Genomic DNA, 26,146 nt, shown 5'->3' on the forward strand with positions numbered 1-26,146 from the left:
AATCAGCACTTCAGGAAGGTGTAGTGCCCAGGGAACAAATACTCTGCAGCCCGGCAGGAGCTTTTCCCGGCCCCAACAGGACACAGGGTGCCCATGTGCAAAACTCTCATTTAATAGCATCATCTTAAATACAAATAAAATAGCTGCATTCATCTGTTTTTAAAGAACCCTCTACCTCCAGGCCTTTCCAACACAGGAAAAGGTGAAGGGGCAAAGGTCAAGGTTTGCATCAGGAAATTCCTTGTGAGATGAGGGCAGTGGGGTGAAGTTAGGGCCACCGGCTGCTAACCTGCCCCTGCCCCCCTTACCCTAGCTTTCGACCGGATCGGGGGCTACGAGCAGCTGGCGGAAGCCTATGCCCGGGCCGTGCCCTCCAGGACCATTGCCAACACGACCTGCCACCTGCCACGTGCAGATGCCATGCACATGTTCCGAGACCCCCACACAGGGGACCTCCCATGGACGGGGATGACCTTTGGTCTGACCATCATGGCCACCTGGTACTGGTGCACTGACCAGGTACGATCCCACACTGCCACCCAGCCTCCACCTGCCTCCCAGGACAGGCGCAGGGGATCCGGGTGGCCCCTCCAGGGACAGCTGCTTGGGGTGCAGGGCGCAGAGGAGGCCATGGGCAGGGCTGACCTAGGGGTCCTTGCGGTCCCTGGGGGCCGGGGCCCTCCGCCTGGAGTCAGACGAGGCCCACTGACCGCCACCCGTCCGCGCCTTCAGGTGCTTCGACTGGGACAGTTTGGAAAATGGGATTCCGAAAGGACCCAGGTGCCCCTCAGGGCCCCGGCCATCGGCCAGCGTATTGGGGCTGCGGGCTGGCCGAGGGCTCCCTGGATCCTGCAGCGGGCGGGACGCGGGCCCGCCCTTGGCCGGCCAGTGGGCGGGGCCTGCCGTGGCCGGGCCCACTCTCCTGGCAGAACTCTGGGCACGGTCAGCAGTGGGGCGGAAGCGGGGGGGTCCTGGGGTCCTCAGTGGTCGTGGGAAGCCCTCTTTGTCCTGGGTCCCTGCGGCGGACACTCCGTATTGGTGAAGCTGCTGGCCCTGCGGGGAAGAAAGAGAGTCAGTGAGCTCGGGGGGCTGTTCCCTCCCTGCCACCCACGTCCTACCCCCTCCCCTTCACTCCAGGAGGCTGTTTCACTGCATAGAGCCTCAGTTCCCCAATGTGTCCGGAGTCACCCCGCCTCACTGCCACCATAAGGCTTGTTCCTACCCCAGCTTTGAGCATCTGCAAGAGGGGCCAGAGTCGGGCTGAGATGCACCGGCGAGCCAGCTCTCACTGTCCCTGGGCTGCTGCCCCTCAATGGGGAGTCCCCGAGGTGGTCCCAGGGTGGGGTCGAGGACAGTCCACACCTGGGAAGGCGCCAGCCGCCCCTGTCACCTGCAGGGACCCATCGGCCCAAAGCAGGCACATAGAGGAGGCCAGGGGGACACCAGTTGGGAGTGCCCGAACGGCTGAGAGGCCCCTGCCGCCTGCAGGCACCACTCCTCCCGGCCCTCCAGACCAGGGCCTGGCATGCGGCGCCCGGGCTGGGTCGCCATTCAGGAGAGATTCCCATGAAAGCTCCCAAGTGAGTCAGCTGCCATCGGGACCCGCCTGCACATAGCGCTCCAGCCTTCAGGGCTGTGCCAGGCCCTTCAGCAGCCACCGGTGGGGGGGTCGCACCAGGCGGCTTCCAAGGGGCCATTGTCAGGCTAGCGCCAGCTGCGTTGACCACTGGGCTTCCTGCGTCCCTCAGTGGAGACACTCATGGTCAGGACCCACCCAGTGCAGGAAGGAGGGCCAGCGGGCAGAATCTAGCGGGCTGAACCTAGGCTCTGGCCTGGCACCACGGGCAAACCCGAGGAGACCCGAGCTGTGCCCCCTGGGCACACCTTTGCCGCAGGGGCTGCCTCTGTCAGAGCAAGCCCCATTCGACACCGGCTGCAGTTGGCGCAGTGCCCGTGACCGCTTCACCCCAGAAAGGCAAGGCACGGGCAGCTGGCTACAGCCCCACTGCGGCCGCACCCCAAGGAAGCCCAGGGCCCAGGAAGGTCAGGCAGGAGTGGCTGTGCTGAGACCCTGAGTCCATAGCACCCACGAGGGGATGCCTGTGCAGATTTGCGGACCATAGCACAGTGGTTCTGGGGTGCAGCGGTGGGGCCGGGTGCAGCTGATGCAGCGGCCCACACCACCACTGGGGAGGTGTTGGCATGGCGGCCAGACACTCTCCTTGCTGGGGCCCTGGGCCTCAGCTCTCCCGCCCCAGACTGCTTGCATTCCTCCCAGGCTCGTGGCCCAGCTCTGAGCTCATGGGGCGTCAGAAGGGAAGGCCCTGCAGGGTCCTCAGTTGCCCGCTCGCCTCACACAGGAGAGCCAGGGTATGCCCCAAGTCCCGGGGCTGGCGGCAGAGCAGGACTGAAACCAGTTTGTCCTGCACCCCCAAAGCTCCATGTCCCAGCTGAGAGCTGCCCTCGCCCCACCCTCGGTGAAACACTAGGAGCTACGCGTTAAACTAGGCTGTTTGGAAATGGAATTTTTTTTTTTTTTTTTTTTTTTTTGGTTTCTGGGTCACACCCAGCGATGCACAGGGATTACTCCTGGCTCATGCACTCAGGAATCACTCCTGGCGGTGCTCGGGGGACCATATGGGATGCTGGGAATCGAACCCGGGTCGGCCACGTACAAGGCAAACGCCCTCCCCGCTGTGCTATCGCTCCAGCCCTGGAAACAGAATTTAATCATTTAAATTCTACTTCTGAACTGTGGGTTGTGTGGATCGGTTAAGGGGGAAAATACAGACATTCCAAACATATCACTATGAACCTACAAACTCACTGAATTCTAGACTTTAAATGGATGCAATGCCATTTTCTTTCTTTCTTTCTTTCTTTCTTTCTTTCTTTCTTTCTTTCTTTCTTTCTTTCTTTCTTTCTTTCTTTCTTTCTTTCTTTCTTTCTTTCTTCCTTTCTTTCTTTTTGGGGGGGGTGTTACCAGACGCTAGGGAGAGAGAGGGAGGAATGGGAAATGAGTGTATTTTTTTGTTTGGGAGCCAGGACTGAACACAGGAAAAATAACACAGGCATGTGCTATTTTGCTGACCCACCTCTAAACCCCTGAATTACATCTTGATAAAGCGAATTTCCTTGAAAGTTAATAGTTTCTTTTAAAAATCAGATTCAGCAGGCTAGTGAGATAGATCAGCAGGCTGAAGCATGTGTGCTCTGCAGGTAGGAGGCCCGGGTTCAATTCTCTGAGCACTGCTGGGAGTGACCCCTGAACACAGAGCAGGAGGTGGTCCCTGAGCACTGTCAAGTGTGGCCGCCAAACTGAGAAAAGTAACTTATTAAAAGCAAACTCACGCCAACCCCCTTCCGCCTCCTGCCCTGCAGTGCGATGAGTTCTGGCCAGCCCTGGCATCCTCATGTGAGGTACCAGCTTCCTGCCCAGCTCTGCTTGTGCTGCCACAGACACTCTCACAAGGGGCTCAGGGGGCATCACCAGCCTTGACCAGCGCTGGGTGCTGGACCAGGCCGACCCCATGCCCTGGGGCGGTGGTGCCTCAGGGACCTGCCTGGGGGCATGAATCTCGGGTCTTGGGCTCACAGGGCAGCTTCATGTCCACCCAGGGAGAAGCCCTGGGCCGGGTGCCCTGCAGGGCCAGAACTCACCTCCTGCTCACGCCCAGGTCATCGTGCAGCGGTCCCTGTCCGCCCGGGACCTGAACCACGCCAAGGCGGGGTCCATCCTGGCCAGCTACCTCAAGATGCTGCCCATGGGCCTGATCATCATGCCGGGCATGATCAGCCGCGTGCTCTTCCCAGGTAGGAACCCGGGGCTCACAGGGGAGGCCGAGACAGATGACGGGAGAAGTTCCCAGTCTGGGGGATGGACACTGGAGGCCCCAGGGCCAAAAAGGAGCGGATCTGAAGGTGGCCTGGCAGGAGGTTGGGACAGAAGCCACTTCCTGTCTGTGATCTGGGAGTGTTGAGGGGCGTCACATGGGCAGCTCGCCCGTGACCGTCATGGGCAGACCCAGGCAAGGGCAAGAACGAGTCTTTCCCTTCCAGATCCAGGGGGCAATCCCATGGTCCTGGGTGGTCCCTACTCTGCCCTGCCCTCAGAAGTGTTCCTCAGTTTCCCTCTCTGTGACAAGGAAAGCTGAGCCAGAGGCAGCAGATGGCAGCTGGCAGGCAGCTGGCAGCTCTGGGGGCTCAGGAGGCCTCGGGGAGGGGCTCCCAGGACCCCCACGCACCTGTGATTCCTTGTCCGCAGCACGGGGCCCCCGCATCCTCCTTGAAGTGCTTGTCTCGTCTCGCTCCTGGCCCTGGGCCCACGGGGAGCCACCCAGGGGCCCTCCAAAGGTTCCTCGGGTCACGTGGGGGGCACTGAGCTGCCGGCGGGCCAGGGGGGTGGGCCCGTTAGCCTGCTCGGAGTGGCGCCTCCGGGCAGGGGCTGTGCTATCCCTCACCTCAAAATACTCGTCAGACACAGACGAGGAGGCCAGCGAGGGCCGCCGGGGTCCGGGGCTGAGGCCGGAACTGCCTGAAAGGCTGTCCTGGTCACTGAGGGTCACGTAATCGTCATCCTCCTCTTCGTCATCCTCCTCCCGGTCTAGCCCATTATGGAGCACGTCCCCCTCACTGCTGGGGTCATCCTGGGTCATGGACAGCTGCCGCTGGAGTGGGGCATGGCCGGGGCCTGCTGACCTGGGCAGCCCATGGTCAGTCCCATTCTGAGGCGTCTCATCTTTCTGTTGTTCCGGGGCCCACCCAGCATCACTGCCATCCTGGGCCAGCAGGTCCGCCACAGGGACTGTCCGGGGCTTGGGTACGGGGGCCTGTGGCTCGGGGTCGCCCTGGGGGAGGCCATTCTCGGCCAGGCCCTCGTCCTGGGGGCCAGTGGGCATGGGAGAGAGGCCACTCTCCCGGCTCTGCTTCCACAGCTGGGCGCCCGTCTGGGACGTGTCGCGGATCTTGATGCGGTTCATCTGGCTTGGCTGGGGGTTCCAAATGTTGGGGTCAATGATATTGATGTAGCCCAGGATGTCGCTGCCAGGCTCGGGGTCGGGCTCCACCCACGTGGGCAGGTACTCAAACATGTTGGCGCGCTCCAGGTTCAGCAGCCCTGGGTGCACGGGCAGCGGTGGCTCCGGGAGGTCCCCAGGCCGCTCGGCCAGCACCGCACCCCGCAACCCAGGGGGCCTCTTGGCCTCCTGCTTCTCAGAGGACGTCTTGGCGATCTCATCGGCGCTCTTGGCCTTGACCAGGGCGTACTTGGGGTTGACTAACTTCTTGGCCACGGTGCCTGAGGGTGCCAGAGGGACCACCGAGGGCAGCAAGATGGGCTCAGGCTCGGGCTCCTTGTCCATGGGGACACCCTTGAGGCTGACGCCGTGTGACATGAGGTAGAGCTCCTGGAACTGCCGATCAAACATCTCCACCACCTGACCCGACAGCACGGAGATGACGTTCCGGTCCGTCCTCGCGGCTGACCACGTGAAGCTGGAACACAGGGGAGGGCAGCCGGTCAGCACACGGGGCTGGTGCCCCTCACAGTAGCCCCGGGGTTGGGGCTACAGGGTGAGGCCCGTGTGAGGAACCCAGCGGAACCCCTACGTCAACACACAGCGCTGTGCTCCCTCAGGACCCCTGAGTCTCCCTGGTCCTGGGGGTCCTCCCAGGTGCTAGGGCACCAAGCCCCCATGACCGGGAACGGCCCCCTGTACACTCTCCCGCCCGTCCCCAGGGGCAGTGAGCACCAAGTGACTGTCTTGTGTGTGCTGGACCAGCCCACAGGCTGGAACAGTATCTGTGACAAAAGCCTGTCCGCCTGCCCGGGCAGCGGGCGTGCCCGCTTCTCACGCCTCAGCAGTTCAGGAACCAAAGAACTGGAATAACCAGGGTGTTGGGGCAGGAGCTGGGACCAGAGACAGCTAACCCAGAGAGCTGAAGTCACCTGTAGGAGCCGCAGACGGCCCGGTCTCCATCCACAAACATGAACTTCTGGGCCAGGGCGCCCTTGAACTTGGTGGCCGACCGAGTGAAGAACTCCGTCCCCCCGATGCTCCGCACCCTGAGATTCTGTGACGGGAGGGACAGAGTTAAAGAGCACATCAGCGACCACACGGCGGGGGAAGGGAGGGGCGGGGCTCTGCAGGCTGGGGACCATCTGCGAAAGGCCCCTCCTGGCTGGCGCTGTGCATGGGGCGGGGGCTCCCCTGGTGTGCCCCAGTCTCCCCGCCCCGCTGTCTGAAAAGCCACAGCAAACTTCCTCTTCTGTGGGCCCACCTGGCTGATGCAGACCCCCCAGGAAGGGGAGCAGAGGCCCAGGGAAGGGGGCAGGGCTCTCCCCTCCCTCCTATAGGGGGAGGCAGGGGTCAAAGGTGGTGGTGGGCTGACAGAGCCTGGGAGGGAGGAGCTGAGGGACCCCTCGGGAGGACCTTAGGCCCATGTGCTGTGTGACGGCCCCCTCCCCCCCAAAAGCCTGACTCAGGAGGTCCACATCTGATAGCCCTAGAAAGAGTCTGTCGGTGCTGGTCCTGTGGCTCGCTGTGGGGAGGGCCGCTGGCACCTGCACTGACGCCCTGGCACAGGCCAAGTGGGCAGAGGTGCCCGCTACACAGGCAGGGGTGGGGGGAAGAGCCCCCGCTAGGCAGCGGTATGGGTGGTTCTGGGAAAGCCACATCCAGGGTGAGGGCAGGGTCAGGGTAGGAAGGGGCTGAGGTGCTCCCAGCCAGGAGGAGCCTGAGTGCTCCGGGGAGGAAGGTGGATAAGGGTGCTGCAGGGCTGGCTGGGGGCTGACACAGGGTGGCACAGGCTCTTGCCGGCTCTGCTGGGAGCCCGGGGCCAGGCAAAGGCAGGACGGAGCAGCTCAGGTGTCGTGGGGGAGGGTGCAGGGACGGGCTGGAGGCACAGGACAAGGCTGTGCCAGGGAGGTGGCCTGCGCAGAGAAAGGGGCAGCGAGGGAAGGGCCAGCACTGACCACCGGCCCAGGTCACCCTGCCCTGCTCACTTCTGGGGTCCCCGAGCAAGACGAGGGGCAGCCCCAGGCCAGAATCCACAGCAGCTGAGGGCAGGTCCCCACCCCGCCGTGCGGTGGATAATCTTGCCTGGTGGGGGCCCAGCCCAGAAGGCCGATAAGCCTCCCTGTGCGCCCAGGGCCCGCTGCCCGGCTACACGGGCGACTGGCCTGCCCACAGCCAGCTCAGCAGGAAGCTGGCCCCGGCCCAGGACAGTTACGGCTCGTGACTTTGTACCCAACAGGAGCACGCTGGGGGGCCAGGAGTCAGAACAAAGATCCGGAGGGCGGGACGAGGCTGGCTCGGCGTCTGCCTCCAACCGCAGGCAGCTCCGCAGCTCCCGTGGGCTCCAGGCCCAGCACAGTGGCTGTAGCCATGGGCCAGTGTCCCCAGGATGACTCGGCCCCTGCTTTTTTGCACTGGGAGGCTAAGGGGCTCTGTGTGCTCTGGGCATTGGCATCCCTGCTGGCGTGCTGGGGGCTGGCCTGGGCTGGGCCTTGAGGCAGCTCCCCTCCTATTTGTTCCCGGGGGGCCCCACCCAGATGAGGTAATGTCTCCAGAGCCTGGACTGGGTGCAGAGGTAGGATCCCACAAAGCCGCATTGTCTCGAGACCCAGGACACCCGCAGCAGAGCACGTGGGCCGCCAGCCCCCATGCTGGAGCCCCCGCACAGGGCAGGAGGCGGTGATGTCTCCTGGAGGACCCCAGGGAGATCTGAGAGTGTTTGCCCAGGGTGGGTGGGTACTAGAGGGGACGGGAAAACCCTCAGCGCCCTGCCCTGCACCCCGTCTCTGGGGGCCCAGCCTCTGCCCCCCAGCAGGCTGATCACTCGTCTGGAAGCCGAGCACAGGTGCGGGCAGGGAGTCTTCGCCTGGCTGGCGCTGTGAACTAGCTTTGGGTGGTCGGCTCGGCAGCTCCCAAACCTTGTCTGAGGGGCTTCTGCGGCCTCTGCATGGCCGATACTCTGGTGGTTGGGGTCCCCAGGCCTGCCTGGGTGTTTACAACCTCCCGCACCACCCACCACGTGATGCTGCAGGGAAGGGCTCCCCACACAGCCATCAAACAGGCCTCAGGGCGAAGAGGCAGCTCCTGGGCTGCAGGATGCCCAGGTCTGATCCCCAGCATGCAGGGTCCCCTGAGCCCCACCAGGAGTGACCCCGAGCGCAGAGCTGGGTGTAGCCCCTGAGCACTACTGTGTAGAACAGGCAAACCGAGAATGTCTACAGGTCCAGCAGGCACCCCCTCTCCCGAGGCAGATCCCAGGGACCGGTGGGCTGGGGGCTTTGTGGCTGGGGTGATGCCAGGAGCCAGAGTGGAGCCCCAGCCTGCCCACCTGCCCTCCTTGCATCAGGGCAGAGCGGGCCCCATGGAGGGCTGGGCTGGACCCGGCGTGGGCCAGGGGCTCCGGCAGGGTTCCGCTCCCCAGAGTGGGTCCGGCCTTTGTCCCAGTGGCCACTGGCTTTTCTGGTTTGACTGCATAAAGCCACCCAGCCACCCAGCTCTGGGGACTAGCAGGCGTCTCGTGGCCCCAGGCCTGCCCTAAGTGAGGCCACGCTGGGTTCCTATAGGCGGCAGGTGCCCTTCAGCACCCGAAGGGAGCTGGCTACGTGGCCCTGGCCGTGGGTCCTGGAGGCAAGATGGCCATATCCTCTCTTCATGGTCTGTTTGCCATACAAACAGGAGGAGGGGTGCCCACCTCCACCCCGAGGGGCTGCCTGGCCCTGCTGAGGCCGGGATACTCGGTGCCTGGGAGCCCACCGGGGGCGGTGCAGCTGCGTATCCCCCCGACTGGGCAGAAGCACCTGTTCCCACAATGTGCTGGGGTCCTTCTGTGAGGACAGTGCAGGCGGTGTGGAGGGGCGGGAGCCCCAGGCTCAGGGAGGGGCCGGGCTATGGCGGGCCTGCTCTGCCCCGAGTGGCCTCCTCCCAGGGTCCCCTAGCCCCTCCAGACAGGGAGACTGAGGCCCAAAAGGCTGGTGTCTGCCGCAGGTCACAGCGGGCGGCGGGCCAGGGCTTGACTCCGGCTCCTGGCACAGCCCCCGGCTGCAGAGAGAACCCCCAGTCCACCTTCCCGGGCCGCAGGAGGGGAGGGCAGGTCTCTGCAAGGCCGCGCAGGCCCAGAGCTTCCCAGCAGAGGACGGGCTCGAGACAGGCCGGGGCCCGGCGCGCCCGAGGGCAGGGCGGGGGCTGTGCAGGCAGGCCCTCGACAAGGTGACACTTGGCCAGGGCTGGGCCCACGGAAACCTCTGGCCGCTCGCCCAGGCTGCAGGCTCAGAGGTGAGGAGGAGGTCAGGGTCAAGGTTCCTTCCCCGGAGGGGCCCGGCCTCCCACCCGCAGCAGAGCCAGACCCCCAGAGGGAGCCGTGCTTCCGTCCCCAACCTCCCCTGCCCAGGGCCAGCAATGTTAATACCTCGTCATGCTGCAGCTCTGAGCACTTTTACAGCCCTGTCTCGTTCTCCGTGCAGCCTCTGATGCATGGGCATGGGGCCTGCGGGCTCAGCAAGGTGGGTGCATGGGGCAGGGGGGCTGGCCACTAGCACAGAGTTCTCTGGCTCTTATCCTGACTTGGCGGGATGCTCCGGGCAGGACCCAGTGTGGCTTGGCTCTGTGACCCGTCTGAGCTAGGGTGGCTTTGCAACGGGCTTGGGGACCCTGGGCACGGGCCATGTTGCAGCTGTGGGGATCCTGAGGGCCCCAACTGCACCACCAGCAGCGACGGGGGGTTGGGGGGTGGCCAGGGGAACTGCTTTGAAGGGAGGAAGGGCAGGGCAGGGCCCCCTCCTACCTGCCCTCACTCTCAGCAGACTCCCATGCCGCTGGCCCACTGACAGAGGCCTGGGTCCCATTGGGGCAGGAAGAAGGCCGGCCTCCCCACCAGTGCGGCGGGGCATGGCAGGGCTTAGTGAGAACGTGCGCGGGGTCCCCCACTGGGCAGGGGCAGCTGCCCTGAAGGTCCCGCCGCTCCCCTCCCGCAGCCCTGAGGGTGCCTGTGGTCACATTGCGAGAGTTGCCCGAGCTGGCGGTCACTGGAGTGAGTGCTCAGTGCTAATTACATGGCAGGCAGCGCGTAGGGCTTGGGGTCAATGTGCCGGTGAGACCACATAAAAACATCCCCATGACCACAAACTCGCCGCCTGCAGGGCTTGCGCCCACTTGAAAGGACCTGGCCAGCAGGGCAGGGGGCGGGGGGCCACACCTGACAGAGGATGACAAATTATAGGCTGGGGCGAGCCCCTCATCAAGCAGGCTGGCCACACCTCTCGTCCTGGGGCTTGGCTGGCCTCACAGGACTGAGGTGTGAGTGCACCCTGGTCCTGGGCCAGGTGCCAGGGTGGACACTGCGGCGGACAGACCCTTAACTGACACACGGTGACCAGGGCAGGAATATCCTCTTCCTTCATCCATGAAATGGCCCTGACGACCGCCAAGCACTGTGAAGGGAGCCACTGCAGTCACTGGACACACGTGCCGTGGGGGGTGCTGCACGTGGGCAGGGCGAGCTCTGTCCCAAGAGAGACATCCAGGCCGGAGCTGAAGGAGCCAGCGCCCCAGGACACAGCTCCCGCCCGCGGCCCAGGAAGGCCTCCTTCCCTTTGTTCTTTGCTTCTGTGTTGTGGCCATGCCTGGTGGTGCTCAGGGGTCGACCCCACGAAGCCTGGGAGAAGATGTAGGGCTGGGAGTCATGCCCGGGGCCCTGCCAGGAAAGCCTCGCATGACTCTAACCCGAGGGAGTGCCCTCTGTTGGACCCAGATCCAGTGGGTGGACTTAAATGGGGAATGGGCTTGGCGTGGGCCCCAGGAAGGACTTCCTTCGAGCCGGCGCTTCCCAGGGTGGGAGCCAGCTGCCAGGGAGGTGCCGAGCACCTGGGCCCTGAGGTGTGCGGCCGACAGGTGAGCACTGCAGCGTGGGCCCTGGGCCGTGGCCAGCAGACCTGTAATCAATGTTTACGATATCTGCTGAAGGTGGCAAACGTCCTGTCCCCCAAGGCACTCAAGCAGCCACCAGGTGACCCTGGGCGGGTGGCTCCTTTGCATGACCCGGCAGGGCGCTGCCCCTGGAAGGCAGGTGAGAGATGTGCTGGGGATGGCCGAGCGGCCAGCTGGCTCACCTTAAGGTGCCCCAGGTGCATGCGGGCCCGCTCGCACATGTGCAGGAAGTACTTGACATTGCTCTCGTCCACGATGATGTACACGGCCACCTTCCTCTTGAAACCGGCGTCGACCAGATCCTTGAAGATGTCCACATCAGTGAACATGTCCATGACCACAGCTATCACCTGGGAGCAGGCAGAGCTGGTCAGGCAGTGCGGGGTGGTGGGACCCTCCCTCACCCCCACCTTGTGCTATGTGGGGCTGGGGACGCCTGTGGCTTTGGGCTCAATACTCTGGCTTTAGAACACGAACTCCCCATCGGATTCTCGGGGACTCGGAGCCAGCAAGACTCAAGAGGACGCTCCCCAGCCCGTCGCCTCCTGGACAGAAGAGCCCAGAAAGCAGGGCTCAGAGCTGGCTGGGTGGCAGGTGCTGGGCCCAGGAAGTGTCTCAGTGACAGAAGAGCCACCGCATAGGCCACCAGCTCTGTCCTCCAGGCCTGCCACGTGCCAGTGTAACCACAGGGCAATGCTGTGGACCCCATGGTGCTTCAACCAAGCATGCCCCTCCAGCACGGCCCCAAGCAGTGGGGGGGGGGCTGCAACCAGACTGCAGGCAGGCATGACCCCCGGTCCTAGCGGCAGCTGAAGACAGAACCGAGAAAGGCAGAAGGCAGCGACAACGCTAGGCGACCTGGAAACTGTCTGCCAAGGGTCTGAGGCACGAGGTTTGGGGTTTGGAGGTGAGCAGGCCAGCCTGCAGGGGTCCAGCCCTGGGTCTGGAAGCAGTTTGCCCCGGGTGTGGGACAGTGCGGGGGCAGCAGAGTGTGCTCTGTCCCAGGCGCCTCAGTCTCCCCATGTCTCAGGCTCGTGTGGACATGCAGGCTCGCTGGCGGCCACTACTCCTCTCAGCGTTGGACAGAGCCCACCCAGCAGTGACCTTCCTGTCACCTGACCTGCTGGGATAGGGCCCAGAGCAGAGATCTGCCCCAGCCTGGCCGCAGGAGCCTGGGGCTGGCAGAGGCGAGGCACAGGGCGAGGACAGAGACGGGAGGCCGAGCCTGGACGGTCTTCGCGCCTCCGTCTTGCCTCCTCCTGACCCCAGGCAGCCGGGGCGGGGGGGGGGGGGGGGGACGGTGTGTGTGAGCCGAGTCAGCACCTCTGAGCAGCTCCTCCCTCTGCCAGGGCCGCATCCCTGCTGGGACTGAGAATCTTCTGAGGTGACTGACGCAGGCAGGCTGGCCTCCTCTAGGCTACACAGCGAGCTGGGGACAATCGGGAGGGAGCGTGAGGGTGGCCGGGCAGGCGCCCCTCCCTGGGACCCACACACCTGAGGGTGGGAAGCAGCTGGGGCCTGACTGGGACATGTCTGCACAGCCCTTACCGCCCCTACGGGTCCACCTGCTCCTCCCTGCCTGGCCCTGGACTTGATCTCCATGTGGCCTGCTTCGCTGGTCCCACAGATGCAGAGAGAGGGCTGGTGGGCTCTGCGCAGGGAGCGTTTCAGACCAGCTGGAGGAGTGGGTGCAGGGGGGAGCAGTGCTATGCACCGGGGAGCAGAGGTCGGGGGAGAGGGGCAAGGGGCTGGCACCAGCGCGGACACACTTTCTAGCCAGGGTTAAGAGGGGTCTTAAGAGGGACCCTGGAGGACCAGAGCGACAGTACAAGTGCAAGCGCCTGTCTTGCACACGGCTGACCCAGGTGCAATCCCCGGCATCCCATAAGGCTGCCCTGAGCACCACCAGGAGTAATTCCCAAGTGCAGAGACACCCCTGAGCATGGCTGGGTGGGGCCCCAAGACACGAAGAAAGCAAAGGTCAGAAAGCGCTTGTGAAGGGTGGTGGGAGACAGAGGCGTGTGGGGCTGGGACTACTCTCAACAGCTCTGGCCTTCACTGATGGGACGTACTGCCGACTTCCTCTGCCCTGGGTCCCAGCCCAGCCAGGACTGGCTGCCCTCCTATAGCCACAGCTCACGTGCCCCCTGGAACGGGCACAGCCAACATGCTTCTGCTCAGACCAACCTTCCCTCTTCGGCGCCGAAATGGGCTCTGTTGGGTCTGGTTCCGGGCAGGTGTGACCCAGGGTTAGATCCACTGGGGCTGCCCCCCACCCCCCGCCCCGGGTGAGCCCACACAGCCCCAGTCCTCAGGGCTGGCTCTCCCAGGGGCCAAGTCCAGTGCCGGTGCCAGCTAACACCCTGGCGGGGCCTTGCCCTGTGCCCAGTCTCAGAACTCTCTTGGAGGCAGCAGGTCCCAGCACGGCTTTGTTTGGCCTTAGGGCCACACTGCCAGTGCTCGGGAGAGGCTCTGCACTCCGGAGTCACTCCTGGTGGGATGTGGGGACCATACGTGGTGCTGGGGGTTGAACTTGGGTCGGCCGCGTGTGGGCAAATGCCCTACCCAGTGTGCTACCCTCTGGCCCATCACGGCCTTTCTGCTCACGGCCACGGGCTGAAACTTAGGTGCTCAGGAGGGGTCACACAGGGCGCACGGCTCTCTTAGGAATCTGAGCCCCCAGCCCCGGCCCCCAGCCCCTAGCAGCCGGTTAAGTGGTGCCACCAGGTTCCATTTCCCTAAGTACTGTCCACTCCCTCCCGGATCTGCTCAAGTTGGCTGGTCTTAGGGAAACCCTGGTCAGCTGTGAACCAGGACCAGGACAGCAGGGGGCGAGTGCCACACCCCCTTCCCCCCGCAGCTAGCACCTCCCATCTGCCAGTCGGGGCATCGGGGGCGCCCGCCATGCTCCGTGCAGCTCACACCCAAGACTTCATACAAACCTGATGGCCAGCAGGAAAGGACCCAGGGTCAGGCTGGCCTGAGCATGCAGAAGAGGGGGCGGCCAGAAGCTGGGCCCCCGCCCAGCCATGCAGGAACCGTACAGGCAGCGCGGGCCCTGCCCTGGAGGGGCTGGTGGTGACACGGCTGTGAGCTCTGTCCAGGGTGCAGCCCCAGGAGCGGCCAGGACGACACTGGGTCTCTGCCCAGGGCCCTCACAGGAGGGCAGGAGTGAGGGGCCCATGTGCCTCACTGAGGGGCATCTCTCAAAGATGCAGCCTAGAACCAAGAGGGACTGGATACCCACGACTGTCCTCCAGGCCTCGTCCCCCAGACAGCAGGCTGGAGGCTGGGGCTGGGGGGTAGGGGGTGAGGCCTGCCTAGGGGTGAGCTGGGCTGAATGTGGGGAGTGCTGGCCGGATCGGGGCCCTGCCTGGTGCAACCCCTCAAAGGCGCTCTCCCCGCCCCTCCCCCTAGAACCAGCCACTCTGTCCCTCTCGGCTTCTCCCCCTGCTTCTGCGACCTGCTGCCACTTTCAGGATCCCCTAAGTAGTCTGGGACAGGCGACATCCCTGGGGTGGGAGAGAGACGCACTGTGGTCCAGAGAGGGGAGGTAGCGGTGTGGACAGGGCTCCTGTGCAGGTGGCAGTGGGGAGGCCTGGGCAGGGAGGGCAGAAGGAATGACCCCACTTCGGGGGGTCACTCCCAGACACAGCCTGCAGCCAAGAGAGCTGCTCCCGTCTTTCTGGGGCCCTGCAGCTGTGTGAGCAAGGACTGGTGGGTGCAGGGAGGAGATCCCTCTCCTGTGCCTCAGTTTCCCCGTCTGAGAAGTGGGGAGATACATGTGGCACCCAGGCTCCTGCACTGCTCACATGGCCATGTGCTGTACCCATGGGCCGGGAGAGGAAGTTCCCGACTCCCCACGGCTGGCCTGTGGGCACTATGTCCAGAGCAGGGGCCCCTGGGTGAGAGCAGGGCAGGACTGGGAAAGCACAGAGGAGGTGTGTCGGGGGGGCCTGGCAGTCTCTGCCCTGTGCTGGCACCTGCCACCCCTCACCCACTACCCTGGCCCCGCCACGACGGCGGTGGGGATGGCACAGCAGTGTTCAAGGACACATCTCCCAAAGGCCTGGGGTCCCTCACTCTTCTAGGCCAGGCAGGTCCTGGAGGTGACTCAGCGAGGGACAGTGTGTTGCTTCCCTAAAGTGCTCCTGAGCAATGGTGGGGAACAGATATCCCCTTCCAGCCTGGGAGGCCAGTGATGATGGGCAGGTGCATAAGTGATGGAGTGTCGCCTCTGGGCCTGTCCTCTAGAGCAGCCTGATGGTGGCCATGCGTGGCGCTGTCCTGGGAAGTACCTTTGTTTTCCTCGCCCACAGCCATAACAACAAGGCCACTCTCCGGGGCTGCCAGGGGTGAGGTACGTGAATGCACAGATGGGCAGGGCCAGGGCCGAGAGCCTGTGCTTGGCCACACGGGGCTACAGCTGGTCCCCGCTGCCCGCCGCTTCCCGTACCCCAGCCCACCTCCCATCTTTCCAGGGCAGCTCGAGACAGGGAAGGGCATGGCTCCACGTGACCTGCAGACCATCCCACAGGTGTGACGGTGGACTTCCACTTTGGGCCACAACAAAGTGACAGGGCCTGTGCCCAGCCTCCGGTCTCAGCAACCAGGACCTGGGCAGAGTCTATGAGGCGCAGGGGCCCGCCTTGCAGGCAGACGCAGGAGGCCGGCCAGGTGAGGCAGCTTCCTCAGGCCACAGCGAAAGGAGGGGGCCCTGGGGGGCCAACAGGCTCCCTTCCCCAAGGCAAGGAGACAGTTTGTTCAGAGCAGGCTCAAAGCCCGGCGAGGTCCCTGCAGGCCTCAGCTGGGCCCACCAGGAGGAGCCACGGGAAGCAGGTGCTCACACACCTGGGCCAGGGACCAAAGGGCCATGGCAAGCGTCTGAGGGAGGGCTGGGGAGGACGCTGCTGTCGGCCAGGGCAGCTTGTTCTGTCAAAGCTGTGCAGACCATGAGGTTTCTGACCCAACTACCCAATTCAGACCAGAGCACGAAGCCAGCCTAGATGGCTGCTGAACAATGGCTGTCAGTGGAACCCAGGTTTGGGTCAGTTTGTCAAATCCTTCCCCAGACTGCTCTGGGTCCGTCTAATAAAGCTTCATAGCGAGCTTTCAAGGCATCGACTGTTTCCAAGCAACTTCACTGCATCCCAAAACTATGATCCAAGATATTTTAAGAGAACAAATGAAAACAAAATGAGGCACAGCACTAGGTATATGGGCACCATATAGAGTTCACTGTATCCAATATCCAATAGAAAACCAGACAAGCAAAGAAATAGGAAAATAATGATACTGTAAGGAAAAATAAAACTATCAAAACCAACCCAGATAAACTGGCAGTAAAACATGAAATTATGACTGTATTCTATATGTTCAAAGGTTACTTAGAAACTAAAATTTTTTTTTAATGGAAATGGACTGGAGCGATAGCACAGTGGGTAGGGTGTTTTCCTTGCACACAGCCAACCAGGGTTCGAGTCCTCTGTCTCTCTTGGAGAGCCTGGCAAGCTACCAAGAGTATCTCACCCTCGTGGCAGAGCCTGTCAAGCTACCCGTGGCATATTCGATATGCCAAAAACAGTAACAACAAGTCTCACAATGGAGACATTACTGGTGCCCACTCGAGCAAATCGATGAACAATGGGGACGACAGTTCTACAGTGCTAGGGAATTTTACCAAAATAAACCTCAAGAGATGAAACGATTCAACATAAAATACAAAAATAAAAAAAAATTAAGTGCTGGATGGGATTAGAACAAATTAGACACTACAGAAGAAAATCAGTGAACTGAAGACTTTTCAACAGAAACCACCCAAATGAAGGGCAGAAAGATGGAAAAACATCAGTCAACGAACTGTGGGTCAATAGCAAAGGGCAAATACACACACGACCAGAGTGTCAGCAAAGGCAGAGACAGAGGTGAAGGGAAAAAAACAGAAAAATACTGAAAAATTAATGGGCATAACATTTCCATATTTGGTGGAAAACAAAGATCCAAAGATCTGGGAAATCCAATGAAATCAAAAAAAGAAACACGAAGACACGGTCACTGAGGAACACTGTGACCATCCCTTGAAAACAGTATGAACATCTTAAACCCACCCAAAGACAAACAATGGCACAGAGTGAGGAGCACAGACGAGCAAACTCTGAGCCCACAGCCGGAGGACACTGTACCAGAAGTAGTTGCACACAGTATCCCACAGTGCAGGTGAGTCCTCAAAACCAGCAGTGAGGGGCCGGAGCGACAGCACAGCGGGTAGGGCGTTTGCCTTGCACGCGGCCGACCCGGGTTCGATCCCCGGCATCTCATATGGTCCCCCAAGCACCGCCAGGAGTAGTTCCTGAGTGCAAAGCCAGGAGTAACCCCTGAGCATCGCTGGGTGTGACCCAAAAAGCAAAAAAAAAAAAAAAAAAAAAAAAAAACCAGCAGTGAAATGCCAGCATCCCAGTGCCGGGGCCTCCCCAGCAACACTGCACTGGTAGGACCACCTCCTGCACAGAGCTGGGCTGAGGTGGGGGCCTGGGACAGGCAGGCAGAGCAGCAGCAATACAGCTGCAGTGCCTCAGTTTACCTCCTTCTCCACAAGTCCCCTCCCCGCGCACTGGCAGGATAATGAGGTCTGCAATGCTGGTTCTCCATGTGCTGGAGGACCCCAACTCCTGACACATGCTCGGCCTCTGGCTGCAGTGGGTCCTGCCCCCTGGGAGGGATCTGCGTAGACAGGGTAGCAAATGCTGACAGGCCAGGACAAGCAGACCAGATCACTGACCTCGGAACAAGTGTCCCCTTGTCAGGGACCATGGGGGGGTGATGAGGGCTGCAGGGTGAGGGGGGCAGCCCCTGCTCCAGGTTCCTCTCCCAACAGGGGAGAACCTGTGGGCCTTTTAGCCATGACTCCACCCGGAGCCCACCTTGGGACGAGAAATGAATCCTAGGCCAGGGGCACTCCCCCCTCTGCTGCTCCTCCCCAGACAAGCTCATGGCAGGGAACCTCTTCACACTCAGCCTCAGTTTCTCTTCGGGGAAAATGAGGCGTGGGGTTGGATGGCCTCAGGTTTCTCCTTTCTGGCATCATCAGCTTGGGTGACACCTTCCTCACCCTCTGCACCATTAAGTTGAAAGCCTCATTAAGGCCAATTACCGAGAGCTCAGGCTCCTGAGCGCCGGGGATGCCGCCGTGGCGGAAAGGAGATGCTCCTGGGGCCCAAGAGAGCTAACAGCTCACCGCACGCTTTGCAAGCAGGAGTGGCCCTGAGCCCCTGGGAGTAGTCCCTGAGCATGCTGGGTGTGGCCTCAGACCCCCCAGCCTAAAGTACAGTGGCTGCTGGTCCCACCCAGAGGCTTATGACCAGCGGCGGGCCCTGCCTGAGCCTCTCGCCGACCCCCCCCCCCAAGAGAGACGTCGGCTCCTCATCACAGCTCAGGAATGCCCGAGACAGAAACCAGAGTGTGGGGAAGGAGGACACCAGGTGGGCAGGGATGAGACAAGAGACACAAGTCCCTCCCTCCTGCTAAGGGCCTACGTCCATAGAGCTCAGGCAGGCCTGCAGGGGCGCCGCCCAAGCAATCCTGCCAGCAGTCCTGGACGCAGGAACTAAGGGTTTCCAAGGAGGAAGGGCTCAGGAGGGGCTGGAAAGCCCAGTGGGGTCGCCAAGCACCCTGATTCCGCAGGAAGACTGTCCCGCAGAGGACTCGCGCAACCGTCCCACAGCAAGTAGGGCAGCCTGAGACCACATCCTCCTGTGGAGACTCCCAGCCCCAGCTGCTCTGGGAAGTGGCCCAGAGAGAAGCTGGAGAGGACACAGAGGAATGCAGCGGGGAAGAGGAGAATGAGCAACTATGGGATGCCAGCTCCCCCAGGCCAGGGGCAAAGGACCTGTGCAAAGAAAACTACAAAACACCACGTCAAGAAATCAGAGGACACAACAGCCCCTCAGGGATCGGGAGGGTTCATGGTGTCGAAATGGCAACACTCCCCAAGGCATTATACAGATCCAGTGCAGTCCCTATAAGGACACCCAAGTTTTTCAGAGAAATTAACCCAACACTCCCGAGAGGAATAGGGAACAAGGGCATACAGACCCCCCTTCCCCACCTTAGTCTCACCACGAATCAGAGGCTGATGTGCGACAGGAGAGACTGGAGGGCAGCTCCGGACCGGGGCCTGAGACAGCAAGCCTGCACGCCTGGAGGAGGTGGGCTGCAGTTGGGGCCAGAGGATGGAGGGGCGTGGCCCGAGCAGAGGAGGCAGGGCCCAGAGGTGCTGTGATTGCTGCACCTTCCTCTGCCCTCCCAAGGCCATGCTGCAGGCAGGCGCAGAGACCCTCGAGAGGCTGCCCCTTCCTCCCTGCCCACTCAGCCTGCCACTTCAGAGCCCCTGATTTGGCTCTGCACGCCAGACTCTGGGACACATGTGGGGAGCCGGGGACGGGGCAGGGTCCAGCACCATTTGCCCTGAAATGCCTCCCTGGACTCCCGATGTGCATGCAGGCCCTCCTCCTGGCAGCAGCTCCAAACTCTCAATTAAGATGCAAATGTCCTGAGCAGCTCCCAAGACTCAAGGAAGAGGTGAACGCCCCGGTGGGCAGGAAGCCTCTGGAGCTGCTCTGGAGTGCGGAGCCAGCACCTGGGATTCTGTTATCAGATGGTTCCCGCCTGGCAGGCCAGGAGAGCCCCGGGCACAGGCTGGAAGCAGGCAGCCGTGCAGCGAGCCTGGGCCAGTGCTGCCCCCGGAGCCAGGCAGGGCCTCTGCAGACACCGAGGCCGCCCTGGTGCCACTTAGTCAGGGACAGTGAGTGCACCCTGCCCGGCCCGCAGGAAAGGCGGCGGGCAAGAGCTGGATGGGGACAAGGAGCCTCACTGTCCCTTGTCCAGCTAAGGACTGGCTTCCGAGGGAAGCTCAGGAAGAACAGCCCAGACTGTCCCTGGGAGAGGGGGCTCGGCCGCACTCAGAGCCCTTGTGGGAAGTGGCCCCGCCACTGACCAGCTCAGGACCTAAGCCCAACTGGCCACAGTTTCCTCATCACGCCGTGCAGCAACCCCTGCTTTATGCGCGTTACCATCGGGCGGGTTGCAGTGCAGGTAAAGTGCCCGCTCAGCACCTGGCATGGAGTTGGCACTTAATAAATGCCTCATTAAGCAGCTTCTCCCAGAGCCAAGCCGTGGGCCAGGCCTTCAGCATGTGAAGGCGGGAGCCTGTCAGAAAAGACGTGGGGTTAATCAGGTGTCATGCAACCTAGTTCCAGCCCTTTCCCGCTGGGCAGCCCTTGCCAAAAAAACTTGACATCTCTGGTGTCCATTCCCAAGACTGGACCAGGGCGGCTCAGAATCTGGGTGCTAGCCCAGCCTTTGCCACTCGCTCTCCCGCCGTGCCCCTCTGTGACTGGCCCTTTCCTGGAGCTTCTCAGCATCTGGGCCAGCCAAAGGGACCCCCCTCCAAGCCCTGCCATAGGTGTGGGGGGAGGCACTCTCTCCGGACCCTCCCTCCCGGCCCAGCCTCACCCATTGGTGAGGCTACAGCCGAGTGAGGCGGTCCTCCCAGGCGAGATGCTACAGGCCTGCCTCTGGTATGTGGCTGGAACCCCACAGCAGGTTTTTCCCCAGATAAATCTCTAGTTCTTGGGGCGGGAGCGGGGCCTGCCAGTGACCTTCCAGCTGGGGAGAGTTGGAGCCCCTGGCTGGGAGAGGTCCTGGCAAGCCACAGGGCTCCTGTCACAGGGGGTCCAGGAGCAGAGCTGAAGGGCCCCTCGTGCCTTGTACCCATTTCACAGATGTGAAGATGAGCTTGGGGGCGCAGGCGCCCAGCCTGGAGGCAGAGCACACCTGTCCATTCACTGCAGTCTTTTGGGAAAGGGGGGTTGTAGGAGCCCTGCGGGAAGGTGGCCACTCCCCAGCTGAGCAGGCAGGCCGAGACTATGCTGTGTCACTTCCCTGCCCCAGGGCCCCCTGCCATGCTGACAGGCGGCTCTGACTCAGCTCCGCAGCCCCAGGTGCCTGAGTGGGCCGGTGGGCTGGGGTGAGCGCTCGGGCGCCCCCTCCCTGGCCTGGTTCGGAGAGCCTCTGTCCCTATGGGAAGTGGTGGGTCGGGACGGAAATGGGGGGAGAGGGAAGGTGATTCATGGGAGGCCTCCCGGCGGGCGGGCGGGCCCAGCAAGGCGCTCCGTCAGCACCCGCGTCCCACGCGCCCTGACCTCGGGGAGCCGGGAGCAGCCCGGCCAGGGGAGCTCAGAAGCGGCCCCTCCCTGCCCTGCCCGTCTCTGTGTCCTCCTGGGGACCCCTCCTAGAGTCTCAGGACGACACGGGCCCACACCCCATCCCTCCACCCAAGAACTAGCTTGGCCACCTTGGCAAAGACTCCTCAGTCAGCCTCAGTTTCCCCATCTATGAACGGCAGGTAACTGAGATGATCAAGAGCCTGGCGTCCAGCCAACACTAGCTGTTGTGCCCGCAGCCCACACACATGCACGTCACCACAGTCCGGGGGGCACGGCGGAGAAACAGGGGCCCGGCTCACCAGGCAATTCCTCTCCCCTCCGTGCCTCAATGTCCCCATGGCTTGGCCTCTGTCGTTGGAGATTCTTGTTTTGGCCAGCAAGACTCCCTGCTGATGTGCCCATATCGGGGGTGGCCTCCCAGGGCAGCCCCATGACCGGAGAGTCGGGGCTCCGGCCTGCCATGACCCTCTTACTGGGTCAGGCCCCTCCAGGAGATGGGAACGTGCAGGGCTTCTGTGAGGGAGCAACAAACGAAGTCTGGGGACAGGGAGACAGAGGCGTGGCATGGCAGGGGCCCAGCCCTGGCCCCGGGGGAGGACACTCAGGAGTCCCCAGTCTTGCCCCAGGCACCCCTATCTGGCCCATCTCGGGTCGACTGTCTTCTGTCTGGGGGAGATTAGACACCGGCCGCTCCCATGTCAGGCTGGGGGAAGGAGTCTGCCTCCTTCCTGCTCCTGGTCAGGAGGGGACGGGGGAAGGGAGACCCTACCACAGGAGGGGCCTCAGTTTCCCTGTTTTAAATTGGGGGCAGATCCCAGGGATCCCAGCACCGCCTCCCGGGTCCTGGATTCCAGGACCTCAAGTCAGAGTCTGTGGGAACAGCACCTGCTGGCCCCCCGAAGGTGTGCACCGGCGGCTCCTCCTGAGAACCACCTTCCTCCTCCCATGGCCCTCCTCTTCCTGCTGCTCTTCCTCGCCAGTCACCTGACTCCACCTTTCACAGCGGCCAAGACGTGGCTTTTATCCTCAGCACCAGCGCTTTACAGGCCAGAAACATGAAGCCCCAAAGCTTCCTGAGGTCAGGTGGAGAGGCAGAATCCCTGTCACAGGCGGCTGGGCTCAGCCCTCTCCCCCCAGGCACGCCCTCTCTGGAAACCCAAGACACCTCGGCAGCGCCAGACCCACTTCTGATTTCTTGTCCAGGAGCTCCCCAGCCCTGGCGGTCGGTCAGGAAGGTCCCCGACATGCATGTTGTGTCTGTGTGAATCACTGCGCTGGACCTGGGACAGAGAAGGCGTCAGGCTGCCTGGGAAAGCTGCGCGCACAGTCTAGGACTGGCCACACTGACAGTCCCCGCTCCTCTCTGGGCCCAGAGGCCTGAGACCCTGCTCGGCTTCCGCACTGCAGCACCGCCTGTCAGGAAGCGCCTTGAGTCTGTGGAAAGGCATTTGTACTTGGAGATACAGCACCCCGTCCGGGTCCTGCGAGCACCCCTGCTCAGAGGAGCCACTGTCAGGCAGGACAGGACACTGCAGTGCGGGGCAGGGGTCTGGGAGGGGTGGGACAGTGGTGCCTGCTGCGGTGGAATCCAGCCTGGGGGTGCGGCCTGCAGCAGACCTGGGGCTCCTCTCCCCACCCTGAGGAATGCACCCCAGCCCCACCTCCCAGCCGGGAAAGGGCCTGTCACTGCACCTCACTCCTGCCTGCGATGCATTAGATAGGGGCTTCATGCTCCTTCTCGGCCTGGACCTCTACTTCCTCGCTCAGGCAAACAATGCACCACGGGCGCTGGAGGAGCTTCTCTGGGGTGAATCAGAGCCACCCCAAATGACAGGAGCAAGAGAAAGTCCATACTCCCACCCACCCCACCCCAGGGCAGCACCTTCTGAGGAACCTGCTTGCCAGGTCTGGGGAACTTCAAACCCCCTCCCCCAGCAAGGCACAAAGTCTTCGCTGGATACACCGACTGCCCATCTCCCTCTGCAAAGACACAATGGAGGCACGAGACCCCAGAGGACCGGTCTGGAGTCCCCCTGTGGGGTCCTGGCTCTGGAGGGGGCTGCTGGGGCCAGCTTCCCCTCCGGAAGCCCTGTGAGGTACTCACCTTCTGGGCTTGGCTGATCATCTTGCGGACCACCTCTTTGATGTGGGCCTGTCCGTCAATGGGCGGCTGCATGTAGACGCTGGCCCGGGTCACCCCGCGGTAGGCGATGGTGTCCGGCCAGCCCAGGTCCAGCTGCGGGATGGAGCGGTCCGACTTCTGGGGCCAGTACTCCAGCGAGGGGGGTGGCTCAGCCTCGTGGGGGGCACCGTCCCCGGCTCTGGCCTCCTCATCCTCACCCACACCGTCCTCCTCGGGCCCCCGGGGACGGCCCAGGCCCCTGGGGTCCTCGGACCCCGGGTCGTACACCTCGATGGTCTCCAGGATGCGCTTGAGCTCCAGCTCGGAGAGGAAGTCCCGGATGTTCTCCCGCTTCAGCACCGCGTAGAAGGCGTCGGGGCCGTCGGCCACCAGCGCCTCCAGCGCCAGCCGCTGCTCCTCGCTGTAGAAGAACTCGGGCTTGGCCTCGCTGGAGCGCCAGTTGACGTGGCTGTCGTCCAGGCACTGCACCTGGGAGAAGGCCATGGTGCCGCGCGGACACTGGAGTCCCGGCCCCGGTGGGGCGCAGCTGGTTCTGGGCTCTCGCGCGCCTCGGTCCCCGGCGCCTGTGCGGGGGGCGGGGGCCGGGGCGGGTCAGAGAGCGGCGGGGCGGGCCGGGGCGCGGGGGGCCGGGCCAGCCGGGAGGCTCCCCAGAACTTTCCAGCGCGGGAGGCCGGGCCTGGACTCGCGCGGCCCCCGCCCCGCTGCGCATCCCGGGCGTCGGGGCCGCCGGCCGAGGGGCCTGCCCGGAGGAGGCGCGGGCGGGCTGGCTCCCGGGAGGGCGCGGGCGCGGTGACTAAGTGCCGCCGGCCCGCCCGCCCACGCCACCTGCAGTCACGTGCGCCCGGGGCGGGGCCGGAAGCTGATTCAACGCCCCCGACGGTCCCGCGCTTACCTGGCGCTCCCCGAGCCGCGACTTCCACGCGCCAAGTTCCCAGGACCCCGGGACGTGGCGCGCATGCAGAGGCTGGCGGGTGCGCGCGCCCCGGAGACGCGCTTCAGGGCAGCGCCTGGCACCCCGCTGCCCGCTGCCGCGACCCCACCACCCCGCTGAGCCCGGGGCGGCTTGGGGGCGGCTTGGACGCGGCCGAGCCGGGCCCGGGCGGGAGCCGCTCGTAGAGCAAATCTGGTACCCAGACGTTCGTCCACAACCCTGCCTCCTGCCCGGTGGAGCCCAACTTGCCTCTCGGAGCATGCCCCAGGCCCCCCAAACCCGGGACTGGTCCTGCAAGAGTGGCGCCCCACCTGAACCCTGGGGCTGCTGGGGACCAGTTCAGCTCTCTGCTCCGCGTCCCCGGGGCTTGGGACCCTGGTTATGGGGGGCGTGGGAACCACATCTGAAAGCAAGCTGGCAGGGTGGGGAGAGTAAAGCCCATTAAATCTGGCCCAACAAACAGCTGCCACCCAGTCGCGTGCCACAAGCAGCCGCCAGGAGCCTGGCACAGCCCTTCCCTCCTGTCCCCCCACGCCCACCGCACTCACCCTGGATCTGGATAAGGCTGTGCCCTGCTGAGCCGGGTCCTGAGCTCAGTGCCAGGTGTTAGGAAGGAGTGGCTGGTGACATCTCTTGGACCCTCCCCACAGTCCATTCACCTGGCTCCACAGGTCAGGGGCCCTAGAAGCGCCATCCCTGATCCCTCAAGACCTGAGTCCTGCCTTTCACCCTGGTCTGGAGACTTTGCGCTTCAGAACCAGGGTCTGCCCAGGCCCTCCCCACCCCACCCCATATGGTCCCGAGTCTTGCTGGGAAGCCCTAAGCACAGCCGGATGTGTCCTGACATGGAAAAGACAGAAAAAAAGACCCTCTCTGCACCCCAGCGTCTCTTATCCTAAAAGGCCCTGGGACTCTTGCTTAGGGCTGAAAGGCCTCCAATCTCTGCAGTTACTTACCCATAATTATAGATTTACAAGAAGTTGCGAAAAACAAAAACAAAGGTTGCATGCATCCTTCACTCAGTTTCTCCTGGTGGTATTATCTACATGACTCTATTGCAATAATAATGTCACAGCAAGAATACTGACGTGGGTGTCCTTCCGGGCTGGTTTAGATTTCACCAGTTAATACATGCTCATTGTGTATATGCGCGTGTGTAGATGTATGCAACCTTATCACATGTAGCCATATTATGAATCTAGCTACTGGAATATGCATATGCATATACATAGTATATATAATCATTCACTTATAGGAATATGTTTTGCCAAATATGTTTTTTCCATATGTTTTGCATTCCATTCCTACCAACGATGCCTGAGTTGTCCAATTTCTCTACATCCTTGCCAACATTTCCTATTGTCACTATGGGTGTATTTTCACCAAACTGATTGGTGTGTAATCATCTCTTTCTGTGATGTTAATCTGTATTTTTCCGGTGACTAATGACCTTGGACGTATTTTCAGGTGCAGATTTGCCATCTGCACGTCCTCTTAGGTGAAGCATCTGCTGAGGTCTTTTGTGCATTTTCTAATTGAATTGTTTGGTGTTTGAGGTTGACTTTTGAGACCTTTTCAGATTCCAGATACAAGACCTTTGTTGGTTGGGTGGTCTGCAAATATTTTATGTTGATATAAAACTTTTGTTTTTCTGGGGTCAGAGAGATAACACTTGCCTTGCATGCAGCTGACACAAGTTCGATCCCCAGCATCTCATATGGTCCTCTAAGCCCGCCAGGAATGATTCCTGAGCCATGAGTAAGCTCTGAGCACTTGTGGGAGTGGCCCCCAAACAAACAAACAATTTTTTTTCTTTTCTCAAAGTAGATAATATACTCATCAGAGTCACTCTACCATAGAGCTGCAGGATCTGCCAGCCTTATAACTGAAAGTTTATGTCCTTCACCACCAC

At 62.3% G+C, this 26,146-nt stretch overlaps 2 protein-coding genes across 2 annotated transcripts in view; one reads left to right on the forward strand and one right to left on the reverse strand.

The window, feature by feature from the left end:
* Positions 1 to 26,146, forward strand: part of SLC5A10 (solute carrier family 5 member 10) — a 50,366-nt gene that overhangs the window by 9,465 nt on the left and 14,755 nt on the right. Inside the window, exons 8-9 of the mRNA XM_004612839.2 lie at positions 314 to 519; positions 3,678 to 3,813. Of these exons, the coding sequence (XP_004612896.2) occupies positions 314 to 519; positions 3,678 to 3,813 (342 nt within the window). The remainder of the gene's footprint in view (positions 1 to 313; positions 520 to 3,677; positions 3,814 to 26,146) is intronic.
* FAM83G (family with sequence similarity 83 member G) lies at positions 130 to 23,979 on the reverse strand. Its single transcript, XM_004612838.2, has 5 exons — positions 23,265 to 23,979; positions 11,120 to 11,287; positions 5,948 to 6,072; positions 4,245 to 5,493; positions 130 to 1,053 (listed from the first exon to the last, which is right to left on the reverse strand). Exons 1-5 carry the CDS (start codon positions 23,784 to 23,786, stop codon positions 646 to 648), a joined length of 2,472 nt encoding a protein of 823 aa, XP_004612895.1. The 5' UTR covers positions 23,787 to 23,979; the 3' UTR covers positions 130 to 645.

This window comes from Sorex araneus, chromosome 4 (assembly GCF_027595985.1).
Source record: "Sorex araneus isolate mSorAra2 chromosome 4, mSorAra2.pri, whole genome shotgun sequence".
Classification (NCBI taxonomy): domain Eukaryota; kingdom Metazoa; phylum Chordata; class Mammalia; order Eulipotyphla; family Soricidae; genus Sorex; species Sorex araneus.